Below are 13,616 nucleotides of genomic sequence, written 5' to 3' on the forward strand. Positions count from 1 at the left end.
AAATCCGGAGGTACATTCAGTATTGCACAGAGGTGTTCTTGTTCTGATCCAGGCATAATAAAGTAAGGTCAACACAATGGCTTAATTTTCAAGACATACTTTCAAGACATACATAGGGTGGCCACTTAGGAATTGGCAAAAGTGATAACAAAAGAGGATGCTGATTTGCATACCTGTTCATATGTTATTCCACATATATACATGAGGATTTAGACATTTTTATTATTTAGATAGAAACACTGTACCTGTATTCCTGTTTGCTCTCTCGACAGGTACTGCAGAATGCAACTCTTCCTTCTGATCATTCCTTACCTTTTAAAAAGTTTTGAAAGGGAAAAGAGGATGGGATATAGATTAGATTGATGGACGGATGGATGTTAGGAAGTTTATACTAAGAAGCAGGAGGGTGAAGGTCAAAATGTCAGCCTAGGAAATAAGTGTCATAAAGCTCTACAGAATCGAAAGATAAAGAAGATAAAGGAACTCAAGAAACTGAAACTTAATTTTCAGAAATGAATCAAAAACTACCATTGTGATTGGTTGAATTGAGGGAACTGTGTGATGGGGCAAAAGAGAACAGCCAGAAACAGAAACTCAGTGAAAACGTGATAAAAGGAAAGGAAGAGTTCCAACTGCTGGAGTTAAAATAAAGGCAGAGACTGCAGCAAGGACTGTAAGATCTTGCTTGGATCAAGATATCTGTATAAAGCTTACGGTCTGGACAGGTTAGTGGAATGTGTTTCTCTCTTTGTTTTTCCACATACTGTGTGTGTGAATGTTGATTCTAAAACTTTTTCCTATTGACATTTTTCCTCAGTTAGCTTCAAACCTCATTGTTCAAAATTTGCTGCTCCTTTTTTAAGGGGTGCCCACATTATCTCTAACAGCCAAACACACGTTATCTAAGCAAATACCTGAGACCTGTGGAGATCTGAGCCTGTGATAGATGCAAACTAGAGAAATAGACATCAATCTGGTGGCAGTGGGAAAAGCTACAGGAATCGAAAAGCAAAAGAAATATACCTCTCCCAATCATGGAGCAGGGCGTTGCTAATCCACAGCAAGAAATTACTTCTCAGTATGCACACTTGGGATTGTGCTACAAATTCTTACTCTCTACAGAAACTTGCTCACCATTACTGAACTTCTCATGAAGGCTCAGGTTTGCAAGCCACAACTTTAGAGTGATATCTGCACTACCGTTCAGTTGCTTTTTTCCAGGCTGAAGCCCCTTGAATGATGTGCTTGCAAATACTTTGCATTATTCTGCTGGCTACAACGAAGGTGTGGGCCACTGACCATGACGAGTGCAGATGTGAAGAGAGAATTAATACCTGCATTGTCCGTGATGGAGTGCCGGGAGCTAACGGCCTGCCAGGGAGAGATGGGTTGCCAGGACCGAAAGGTGAAAAGGGAGAACAAGGTACAGTCCTATTAACCCACTAATGTGGCCAGGAAGACTGGACAGGGTTTTTGTTTTTTTTCTTTCTCACAGTGAAATTGATGTCAGCTCATGTTCAGCATTTACTGCAATGCATATTAACCTCTTATCTAGGTATACAGAAGGGGTACAATTGAAATAAGGCTGTTAAGAAAGCCAACACTGAAGTCCAACCAGAGCACTTGCAGGTTGTTTGTGAGTTAACCCATGGCTTGTGTGTGGTCTCTGTCTTATGCTCTAACAGTCCAGTGTATGAAACAGGTTGCTAGAAAGACAAGGGGAAAGATTTTTGAGATACACACTCCATGGTTTTTTTAAATCTTCACTCTCCAACGATGGCCTGAACCATCCCGTCATGATAGAACCCCTTGCTTTCTTCCTGGATGGGAGAAAAAATGCCCAGTTTGGACTACTTGACTGTTTGCCTCAAAGATGCTGACATAACAGCTTGAAGTACTTCAGAGGCATGGAATAAGAAAGTGGAACACAATGTAACTTCCCTATATTTAATGGGGTTTGCAGTGTCAGCCACTTTCAGAAAGTTTGCTGTGCTGTGTTTGTGCCTCTTTCTGTGAGGTATTAAATGCTGCAGTCACAAGCTTTCTCAGCGCCAGGAAATTCTGCTGCATAACTACTTCTGTCTGTTGCTTCCGCCCATCCAACACATGGGATGGCCAGGATTACGAGGGATCCAAGGTCCCCCAGGGAAAGCTGGACCTCCGGGGCCAAAAGGAGATCGTGGTCCCTCAGGAGACAAAGCATCAACTGACAGTGTCCATGCTGGTAGGTACCCCAAGACTGGTGGGTTGGTTTTGCTGAAACTAAATTGGAAGAATAGCATATGAAGAAAGCCGGGCTTGGAATGTCCCTGATGTATGAGCCTAAAGTAAATCTTCTGGTATGAGCCTAAAGCAGACAGGCAAAAAGATGATGTGACTATCCTCCACTAGCCATTTTTAACCATTTCTTTCCCTGCCCCGATGATGCCACAAGTGTGCGCATGCACGCACGCACGCACACACGCACCCATCCTGAAGGTGGTATTTGTCTCTGGAGAGAAGCTGCTATGGGTTCTCTTCTGGAACAAACAATGGTGGGCGACAGGGTGGAATTTTCATTAATATTGCAGCAGGAGATAAAGGGGTTAGAAAGCTGTCCAAGGCCAACTCGAGGTTTGAGCGGGGCCCAGGCTACATGGTCTCTGGTGGGACCCCTCCTCTGCCTTGGGTCTGGGGGTCCCAGCTCTCCCATGTTACAATCTGCTCAGGAGGAGGAGGCAGTGGAAGGGTAGAGTTGGGCAGGTGTCCTCGGAGTTTCAAGGTTACCTAGTGAAGAATTTCAGGCGCAGCATTAGAACCACCCTGCCTTGAAAAGGGAAGGAGACATTTCAGAGCTGGTGTGGGGGTGATGGAGAAGGAGCTTATTGATCCAGCCAGGAGATAGCAGGCAATTCAAGCAGGCCAATAATGAAGCGTCCAGCATTCTTACCATCTCTTGTGAGCAGGGCTGCTATTGAAGCATACCAAGGTAAATGGGCAGGTAATGTAAGGTTTAGTTTGACCTTAGGAAATATTTTAAGGATAACAATACCACTTTCTTGTTCAGAGTTGGAACAGCTGAAAACTCAAATGAAGTTACTGGAAGCACGGATTCAGGCGTCGCAAGGAGCCACGACCTCCAAGAAAGGTAACTTGCAGGGTTAACAGAGGACAGGAGATGATACAATTTGACTGAATGTGGAAGGTGATTGAGTCCGTTCTTCTTGTTACTGGATGAGACCTTTTCACTCTCTAATTTGTGCTATGCGGAGGGGCAGTGTTGAGTAGAACAGATGGTCACGTTGATGGGCATCCAAGTCAGATTCATTCCCCAGAGATGCAAACATTTAAAGGTTACTTGCCAGGTAAATCTAGAATAATAAAATGAAACTAAATTTAGCATACATCTGAAATTTGGTGGATTAACCATGCAATCCTAGCTACTCAAAAGTAAGTTCCATGGTGTTCAGTAGGTAAGTGGGTATAGAATTGTAGCCTACAATCACAAGGAAGTCGCTTTTGGAAACAGTGAATATATTGAGTAAATAGAACAGCTGTATTTCCTGGAACTATTCCAAGTTTCTCAACATCTTGCTATTTTGAATTTAGCAGTTTTAAAGGAGTTTTAGCAGCTAATGGAGACTGAATACTTCACATTTGAATCTGAATTTATCTATTTGCACATGTTTGAAACAAGGTGAAGAGAATGTTAAATGTATCTTGGTCTGATTCTGCACAACATTATATTCCTATCCTTCCAAATGCATGCTTCTCTCCGTTTTATAACAGGGCTATCCAATTTCAAAAATGCATACAAAATGTGTATATTATGGAAAAGGGGACATCAAAATGTATGCCTTAGAGAGAATAATATTCAAAAGTTCATGGCATTAGGAATATTGCTTGCAAAATTATGTGTATAAGGCAAAAATGCATAAAATGCATGTATTAAGAGAGACCAAATGTGTATATATGTTCATGAGAATTAAAGTATTCTGACAGCTTCAGACAAACTGAACTTAAATTGGAAACATTCTCAAAGTTAGGAATGAATTGAACTGAAGATTGGAAAAATGAAAAACTAAGAGAATCCAAATTTGACCAGTTCATCCATCCATAATTTAAGCCATTTTGTCAGATTTAACTTTTCACACTAATGGGGCAGAGTGTCTCCTTCATTGCTTGGAATTTCGCTTCAAGCTTCTTTCCAGCTCTGTTGCTGCTGCAGCAGCACCTGCTGGCCCTTTGCTCACAGTTGCACTGCTTCATGGATTTTTGGCTCAATACTCATTTCATCTTCCCATAATCCTGTAGATTTGCCAAAACGATGAGTATAAAAGGGTTTATTGTTATTTTAAGATTGCATTCATTTTCATTATTCAAACACTTTACGTTTCATTAAGATTGCACTTGGACCATATTTGGTTAGTGCGTAATTTAGGGTGTGGCTGATATTTATGCTCATACTGTCTTTCTTATTTTACTGACTGATGGTAAACCATTTTGGGAGCATTTACTTGGCTGAGGGGTGGAATAAAAACACAGTAAATGGATAAATACTTCTTCCTGTCCTATCTGCATTGTTGCTGGGACAAAGCAGACCCTGACAGCTCTTCTTCTTCTTTTTTTAAGATTTTTATTAAGATTTTTAAACTACTACTAAAAACATCAATCATCAAATACATTGGATGTACTGGGTCAGCCCCCTACTACATATTTTTTAACATTCCATAATCATAATTAAATCCATTTATAACAACTTAAAGACATCTTTAAATCTAAGCCAAATCCCGTTTCTCCAGCCAATAATAAAAAAGTTCCCAAGTTTGATAGAAATCCTGACAGCTTTTCTTGAGGGCACTCTGGGGAAAATGTAAATGTTATTAATTCTAGGACAAATGCAAATTTAACAAAACAGTCCCCATTTTATGCCGGTCCCAAAATGAATGCAACCTCCAACAAAAAATCTACCGATTGCGTATTCAGCAACTCTAGCAAATTAAGGCAGTGTAGCGATGACTGAGGAGTTCATTTGGGCCCGACAGAATGTTAAAAGTAGTATCTACAAGTGCGACCTCAAACCAAATGGGTCCTGAAAGGGGGCAGCAGGGAACCTGTAATCCTTTGCTATATGCCCCAAGTGCAATTCGGTTTTGTGAAATAAGTTTTGGATCTCTTTGTAACATTTTAGTTCCTCCTGGTGTGAGAGTTGGTGAAAAAACATTCAGCCCGTATTACAGGCATGGCTACGATGGTGCAAAATTCCTGTGCGAGCAGAATGGTGGCACGGTCGCCTCTCCAAGGAATGCTGCTGAGAACAGAGCACTGCAGCAACTAGTGAAAGCACAGAAGAAAAGCGCAATTCTTGGAATAAATGATAGAGAAGTAGAAGGCTCATTCCGGTATCCAAGTGGAGAAAACATTTCATTCACAAACTGGGCACCGAATGAACCAAACAATTCAAATAATGAGGACTGTGTACAACTGTTAGACAATGGATTTTGGAATGATAATTCATGTGATGGAGATTATCTATTTATTTGCGAATATTAATCCAAATGTCATTGAAAGGTCCAGCATTGGTCCTGTGTTTTACATATTTTAATGATGACTCCCACACAAATTCATTGTCAATTAGGCGTCTGCCTAACTGGTGATTAAATTTAGTTTAAAATAGATTTGTGTAATTATTGTTTTCTCTGGTGTTTTCTGATACTTTCTGGCTGAGTTCAGACAACACAAGAAGCATGGTGGTTTTTTATCATTGTCGCTCTGTCATGTTGTCTGAAGCCACTCATGGTAAATTTCCTAATTTTGCGATGTTTTTATTGTATGTTTATGGTATGTTTTCATTAGCTGTTGTAAAGCACCAGGAGAGCTTCAGCTGTGGGGACATATAAAAATGAAATTAAAATATTATTATTTTAATCCTCCATGGGAAATCTAGTCTTTAGAAGCCATTTTAAGAAACAAGACTTTGCTCTGAGAGTTCTGAGCAAATGAGAAAGAGATTCCCATTTGAGCCAGCGATGCAGAAAGACAGCTGAGCTAGGAGTTCCAAGCTTTCAAAGTTTGAAGGGTTCTTCTCTGGAAATCTGGTACATGTGAGTAGCAAATCTGCTACTGTGCTAAGGGACTTGTGTTCTCTACCACCACCACTGTGCTACGTGTGTGTGTGTGTGTGTGTGTGTGTGTGTGTAAATAAAATATGGCAGAAACACCTTAAGTCTTCAGTCATCTCTCCTTCCTAAGAACCCAAATTCAGGTAAGTCCAAAAGCACCTGGAACTTCACATTGCATGAGGACATGAGGAATACCTAGCAATAGGAATGAAGATAAGGAACTTATTTAGAGATAAATACAAGTCCTACAGCTCCGGGAACCCCACCCCCAGCTATCCCAGTTGCCTGCAGAATGCTAGGAGTTGGTGAACATTTTCCCCATCCGAACCTGCATAGGATTACATTCTTAGAGTATCACATTCTTTAAGCAGTCATTTGTTACTCCTCTCCTTTTGAGAGGAGTAATCAAGTAAGGGTCCCAGCTCCTGGGGGTGAGCTCTTTGGCACTCATAGGGAAAGTGGGTGTTGGGGAAGGAGGGTGTCCTGAAGAAGAGGGAAATGATCCCATTCCTTGGAAGCTGAGCATGTAACCTCTCCCACGGAAGATATGATTCCAAGAGGTGTGTCATGTGCATGTGCTTGGAGGAGATTCCCAGGCACACTGGAGAGATGGAGGGCTTTGGAGGGAATGGTGGCTCAGACTCACAGGAGGGGGAGTGGATCCAGCAGTGGCTCGGAATTCTCACTCTGATATTGGAGTTGTTGAGACTAGCCCAGCTGCCCAACCCCTGAGCCCCCTCCCACTCCAGAAGGTGGGAAAGAAGCTGGCAGGGAACAGGCTGGGGAGAGGTTTTTGGGAGGAGAACCTGACATCCCTGGAGACGTGGACACAAGGGCCCATCAACTCACCCACTGGCTAGACCAATTAGGGGCTCAATGGGAAGAACATCACCATGCCCGCTTCCATATTCCGCCTCCCTCCAGAGACCAGCCCCAAAGGGTTCATAAGCAAAGCTTTGGGTGAAGGAGCAGAGTGAGGGGTCAACATTCCACCTGGTGTGTTTGTTTCAAGGCTTGTGGATACGTTGTTTCTGTACAGAATAAAGACTCTTCCAATAATTGCTGAAGTGCCTGTCATTTGGGAGGGGACGCCTTGCTCATAACAAGGTGGCAGGCTTCTGCTGGAGGGACCTTTGGTCATTAGGAACTAGAAAGCTGGGTTTGCAGTGGAAGTGTCAACTGCATGGTGAACAGCCTGCCTAGCATAAAAGCTGCAGGTAACAGCATGCCATCTAGGTAGCCTTCTAGTTAGCATGGGAGTGGAACCTGTGGTTTATTGGTACCAATGATATGGAAAGGTGTAATCACAAGGTCCTGGGAATTTGCTGTGGACACTAAACTTTTTAGGTTGGTTAAAACCAAAAGGGAATGTGCGGGTTTCCAAAGGATCTCTCCAAGCTGGGAGAACAGGCATCAAATACCACATGCAGTTCAATGCAGGAAAGAGTGGGGTCATGCAGCTGGGGCAAAAAGTCACAACTTCAAGTATTCACTGGTGGGATCTGAACTAAAGTGACTGAACAAGAAAGGGATCTTGGGATACTGGTGGGCAACGCAATGAAAATGTTGACCCACTGCTCAACTGCTGTGAAGAAGGCAAACTCCATGCTAGACATCCTTAGGAATGGAACAGAAGATAGAACTGCCAAAACCTTGCTTCCCTTATACATTTTGTTGGTGCAACCTCAACTTAATATTGTGTTCAGTTCTGATCACCTTACCTGAAAAAGGACATTATTGGGTGCTAAAAAATACAGAGAAATCTTGGATATTTTAGAATATTATGAGATACATACTGAAAAACCAATGGCTTTATTGTTTTTAGACGCCCAAAAAGCCTTTGATAATGTTAATTGGCAGTTTATGGAACAACAGATGATTCAAATGGAGTTTGGTGAAAGATTTATGAATGCGATATCAAGTATTTATCAAAAGCAATCAGCCAGGATCTTAATTAATGGAGAACTTTCAAACCCTATAGAAATTCAAAAGGGCACAAGACAAGGATGTCCTCTGTCACCCCTCTTGTTCCTTATGATTTTAGAGGTACTGAATAGATGTGTTAGGGATGACGAGGACATCAAAGGAACTAGAATTAGGGACGAAAGTTATAAATTGCAAGAATTTGCGGATGATCTGGTTTTTAAAACGGAGGAACCTTTCTCAGCAATGCCCAAACTTGTACAATGGATTGAAGAATATGGTGAAGTAACGGGAATGAAAATAAATAGAGAAAAAACAAAATTGTTAGTTAAAAACCTTACGCGAGAACAAAAAGAAAGACTCCAGGAACAAGTAGATTTGCAGATTGTTAAAAAGGTTAAATACTTGGGAATCTATCTTACAGCTAAATGTACTACCTTGAAAGAAGATAATTATGATAAATTATTGAAGGATATTAAAGGCTTTTTGGAAAAATGGGCCAATTTACAAATATCTTTGATGGGAAGAACAGCACTTGTCAAAATGAATATATTACCTAAACTTTTGTTTCTGTTTCAAATGATTCCCGTAAAAATTGATAAAAAATTCTTTGATGACTTAAACTTTCATATCTCGAGATTTATCTGGAGAAAAAAGAAACCAAGGATTAAATTAAAAATGCTTCAGGAAGATAAAAGGAATGGAGGTTTTGGTCTTCCTGACCAGATGTTGTATTATCAAGCATCTGTTTTAACTTGGCTAAAAGAATGGGTAACGTTGCGAAATAAGAGAATTTTGTATCTTGAAGGTCATGACTTGCAAATGGGATGGCATGCTTATATGTGGTATGAAAAAGCTAAGTCACATGGGTCCTTCCTGAGTCATTTTATTAGAAGATCTTTAATGTCAGTGTGGGAAAAACTAAAGCTAAAAGTGTATAATAAATTACCAAGATGGCTTTCACCTATGGAAGCTTTAGTATATCCAAATGTATTGAACTTTGAAAAGATCATAAGATATGGCAATATCCTAGATAAATATGGTGGTCTGAAACTGGAGCAAGAAATACAAGAACAGGGACTTAATATTTCCTGGTGGTATAAGGTGCAGATGCAATCAAGATATGTCAAGGATTGTAAAACATGGGGGTTCTATAGAGACCTAACAGAATTTGATCAAGTGATGCTTAAAACAGATGAGAAAATTATTAAAAGACTATATGATTTTTTACTTGACAGGGAAATGGAAGGGGAACAGGTTAAGGAAACTATGATAACATGGGCACAAAACTTTGGATTTAATGTTGAACTATAAAAGTGGCAAAAACTATGGGAAAGAAACATTAAAGTAACTTTAGCAACTTCGTATAAAGAAAACTTATATAAAATGTTCTATAGATGGTATTTGTCACCAAGTCAACTAGCTAAGATGTTTCCAAATATGTCAAATAGATGTTGGAAATGTAAACATAAAGTGGGTACTTTTTATCATATGTGGTGGACTTGTGACAACGCAAAAAAGTACTGGATTAAAATACATAGATGGATGGAGGAAATATTACAAAAACCCTTTGCTTTTAAACCCAAAGTTTTCTTGTTAGGCATTATACCGGATGATGTTAACAGACAGGAAATCTATTTGATGTTGCATCTAATTACAGCAGCGAGGTTTGCATTTGCTCAATATTGGAAAAGTGAGGAGCTGCCCACCGATGGATTGATTCTAAGACAGATCTTGGACTGTGCAGAAATGGATAGACTGACTTTATCGTTGAAGGAGAAAGAGGATACTGATTCTATCGAACTTGGGACTCTTTTTATAATTGGCTGGAGAAACGGGACTTGGTGTAAATTTAGAGATGTTTTTCAAACTATGATAAACTAACTGGAATTTGATATTAGAATGTTAAAAAATATGTAGTAGGAGGTTGACCCAGTGAATCCAATGTTTGTGATGTTTGATTTTTTATTTTTTTAGTGTTAGTTTAAAAATCTTAATAAAACATATTAAAAAAATACAGAGAAGATCAGGGGACTGGATATGGCAACTGGGACTGTTCAGCTTAGAAAAAAGGCAAGTTGGGGAGACATGATAGGTGTGTTTAAAATAATGCATGGTGCAGAGAGGGAGACATTTTTTCTCTCTCCCATGACACTTGAACCCAAGATCACCCCGTGAAGCTGACTGGTGGGAGGTTTAGGGCAGAGATCATTAACTGAGGCTTATGCGAATAGGGTGGCGTACAAGAACTCCCAATCATCATCGTCTGTGGAATTTGCTGCCATGGGAAGTAGTGATGGCTGCCAATCTGGATGACTTTAAAAGGGATTGGACAGATTCATGAGAGAGTAGGCTATGGGTGGCTACTGGCCTTGCTGGCTATGTGCCACCTCCATGTCTGCATGCCCCAGTTGCCGAGGAGCTTGGGCAGGAGGAGGCCTTGCACCCATCCTGCGGGAGGGACCCTGCGGGCAGCTGGTTGGCCACCGGTGAGCAGAGTCCTGGACTAGGTAGACCTTTGGTCTGATCCAGGAGAGCTTTTCATATGTTCTTGTGTTTCGTTCAGTTTGTACAAAATACCATGCACATCTTTCTTTTAAATAAAATTAAACTCTTCAAGTACATTCAGTTAAGAAGGACAAATGCGTTTGCAGCCCTGCGAGGAAAAATACTAAAAATAATATCTGATATGGCAATAGTTCAAGTCTACTTCATTTGCTATCTGATCATTCCTAGTTGGGTGGGAAATTAAGACATTTGAGGCTGGAGAGAGTAGATAAGTTGGCAGTTTGATGAGAAGTTATCGCAATGTAGAAGAAGAATATGTGCACACACCATGGGAAGAGGAATGTTTCTCAAATAACTCACAACTCTCTTAAAAGCGTGGCTGCAGATTAATCTTCTGCAAAGCTTTCTTGGAACACCTGCGATTCCACAGAGGCTGCACGCTGGTCCATTCATCTTGACTTGGGGAAATTCTGATTGCTTGAGCAAGTGTGTGCACAACATTGCTTTATCCCGCCTCCTGTTTCGTTTCACCATAAGCACTTAGAAGAACGGTTATTTTAAACCTATCAGAAGGTGAATGATGAATTATCATTTTGGATAAGACTACCAAGGGTTATGGATCCTGCACTGTTATGATTCCTACTATGCCAGCAAATCTGTTTACTGGAAGAAATAGTTTTGGAGGAGCGGGGATCTTAAAGGGCAGGTACAAAATGTGCTTTTATTTTCCAGCAAGTTGGTTGGGAAAGAGATTAATCCTTGAGCACTGCATGCAGTACCAGTAAATGGTGAAGTACAAAGTCCAATTTTGCAATCCACAGACTAGTTAAGAGCTGAGATAAAATAAACACAACTCTCTGGGTGATGCTGCAGATGTTTTCCTCTTCATTCTAAGCGGAGGAGAAAGCAACTGCTTTCTTAGCCAGTCTTCCTTTCTTCTGTCAGTTGCTTCAGTTGATCAAGGAACCACACTAGGAACTGGTAAGTAAAGCTAGTTTACATTAATGGTGAATGAAAACTATCCTTTTGCTTTTTCAACTCCTCCAGTTTTACAAGGTAGTTTTTATTCAGCTGCTGGTCCCCCATTAACATGATAAACTTGAATAAAAAGATAATGTTTCTTGATATTTGAAAGTTTGGGGTTGTACAACCAATCAATATAGGGGATGAAAGTTTTAAACAGTGAGTAGAGTAGATTAATTATATGTTTAATTGATTCATTGTTGGTGTCTAATGTTAATTACTGAGAAAGGGTTTAAACTGAGTTATGCATTAAAATCGTACTTCTTTTAGGACTCAGTTAACTTTGATGTGTAACAGCAGGACTATAATTTTTATTTATTCAATTAGAAGTTACCACAAACTCCTTTCAGTATTAAAAGAAGCATTCCTCCCAAAAATTGGCTAATTTACACATTTTAAAAGATTATGATTGATACATCAATGAATTGGTTTAAAAGTAGAATATTCATAAACTAAGCATTTGTTAATTGGTTGGCCCTAACATTCTTTTAATGGTCTTGGTTGAATTGTTGTAATTGTCAATTTGTTATTTGTATTTTAATGATGGTTTTTAATTATCTGCTTATGATTTTATTGTCGAACACTGCCTGGAGTGTCTATTTGAACTACTCTGTAGCTTGTAAATAAATAAATAATCAAGTAAGTAACATGTTTCTGCAGAACATAACTGAAATTTGATATATACTTGATCCTAGCTTCTAAGCATCTCACCCTTCTTACATGGGTGAAAATAACCATAGGATTGCACGGAGCTAGTTCTACTGTACACGCTGGTACCGCTCCAAGCCAATACAACCGAGTCTCTACAGGACATTGTTGCAGGTTCTAAGGAAATAGTTGATGGAGCCTTATTGAAATTGCTTGGAAGGCTGCTGAAAACTGAATGAACTTTCCCTAAATTGAAATAGCATTTTTGTGAATGCCAAGTGAGCTTAACATTTTTGTTTCCCCATTAATGAGTGAAAAATATTATATCAGCTATAAAGAATTGAAAAGCCCACCTGAATATAGAAATGTGTTGAATAAGGTATAAGCATCCGGATATTTTTAATGTTGCATTGTCTTCTCAAAATGTACAATTTTGAGATACATGCCTAAAACATGTATTTTAATCTCATAGGGTTTAGGACAGTGAGTCCAATTAATGAGACAGTAGATAGAATCACAGAATCATAGAAAAGTAGAGTTGAAGGGGCCATGAAGGCCATTGAGTTGAACCCCCTGCTGTTGCAGGACACCACGTTCCACCATCTCACTCAGATGGCTGCCCAGTTTCTACTTGAAAGTCTCCAGTGTGGAGAGCCTACCACCTTTCTAGTGGGAAAGGTTTTCCTGATGGCCAGCCTGAATCTGGGTTGTTGCAACTTGAATTGATTATTCGGTATCCTACACTCTGGCATCAGCAAGAAGAGATCTTGACCTTCTTCTTTGTGACAGCCCTTGAGGTACTTATAGAGGGATCTCATGTCCTGCCTCAGTCTTCTCTTCTCAAGGCTGAACATGCCCAGTTCTCTCAGCCTCTTCTCATAGGGGAGTGTTTCCATATGCTGGATCATTTCTGCTGCCCTCCTCTGGACCCTTTCCAATTTTCCTGCATCTTTCTTAAATCTTGGTGCCCAGAACTGGACTCAGTATTCCAGGTGAGGTCTGAGTACAGAGGAACTACTACTTCTCGTTATTTGGACTAAATAGTGGCATATAGCAATATCTCAGATTTTTTTAAGAGGCTGGATTGTTCATGGCATGCCCCTCTTGCCAGCAGAAGCACCCAAAGGTGCTCAGTCACTGTCTTGTTGGTGTTACATCTGAACGAGGAACTGCAGCTTCTCTTTTTCTCTAACAACAAGCTGTAACTCAGGGTTTGTAATTCAAGGTTTGTTCTCTTATTGTCCATTAGAAGAGGCAAAACACATCACTGTGCATCCTGCCAGCTTTCTAAGGAGGGATCTGTGCTTGAGCCCCTTCCATATATTGGGAAACATTCTCGTGGTAAAAAGCAAAATGCATTTATCATCATCACAGAGGCATCTGCTGTGTTGAAACATGATCTTGTGTCATGTA

At 40.2% G+C, this 13,616-nt stretch overlaps 2 protein-coding genes across 4 annotated transcripts in view; both read left to right on the forward strand.

Annotated features, from left to right (window-relative positions):
- Positions 1–616: 616 nt before the first annotated feature.
- LOC123018342 (collectin-46-like) lies at positions 617–6,160 on the forward strand. 2 transcript variants are annotated; one of them, XM_044420326.1, is made up of 5 exons: positions 617–725; positions 1,222–1,423; positions 2,120–2,224; positions 3,047–3,127; positions 5,171–6,160. In XM_044420326.1, the coding sequence occupies exons 2-5, from the start codon at positions 1,237–1,239 to the stop codon at positions 5,530–5,532; spliced, it is 735 nt and encodes a 244-aa protein (XP_044276261.1). In that variant the 5' UTR covers positions 617–725; positions 1,222–1,236; the 3' UTR covers positions 5,533–6,160. The 2 variants fall into 2 exon arrangements, with proteins under 2 accessions (XP_044276261.1, XP_044276260.1); XM_044420325.1 differs by having other exon boundaries at positions 646–725; positions 1,208–1,423.
- A 5,095-nt stretch (positions 6,161–11,255) lies between these two features.
- LOC123018340 (pulmonary surfactant-associated protein A-like) overlaps positions 11,256–13,616 on the forward strand; it is a 36,629-nt gene continuing 34,268 nt past the window's right edge. The window contains exon 1 of one of the 2 annotated variants that reach the window (XM_044420322.1): positions 11,256–11,513. The gene's annotated coding sequence lies outside the window, so the exon portion shown is untranslated. The remainder of the gene's footprint in view (positions 11,514–13,616) is intronic. The other variant, XM_044420323.1, reaches the window with a different exon arrangement.

This window comes from Varanus komodoensis, unplaced genomic scaffold (genome assembly GCF_004798865.1).
Source record: "Varanus komodoensis strain SLA01 unplaced genomic scaffold, ASM479886v1 scaffold11, whole genome shotgun sequence".
Classification (NCBI taxonomy): Eukaryota; Metazoa; Chordata; class Lepidosauria; order Squamata; family Varanidae; genus Varanus; species Varanus komodoensis.

Coding starts and splice junctions, on each gene's coding strand:
- LOC123018342 (XM_044420326.1), top strand. CDS start 1,237: ATGATGTGCTTGCAAATACTTTGCATTATTCTGCTGGCTACAACGAAG. Junction 1,424..2,119: donor AGGTGAAAAGGGAGAACAAG/GTACAGTCCTAT, acceptor TGGGATGGCCAG/GATTACGAGGGATCCAAGGT. Junction 2,225..3,046: donor AACTGACAGTGTCCATGCTG/GTAGGTACCCCA, acceptor TTTCTTGTTCAG/AGTTGGAACAGCTGAAAACT.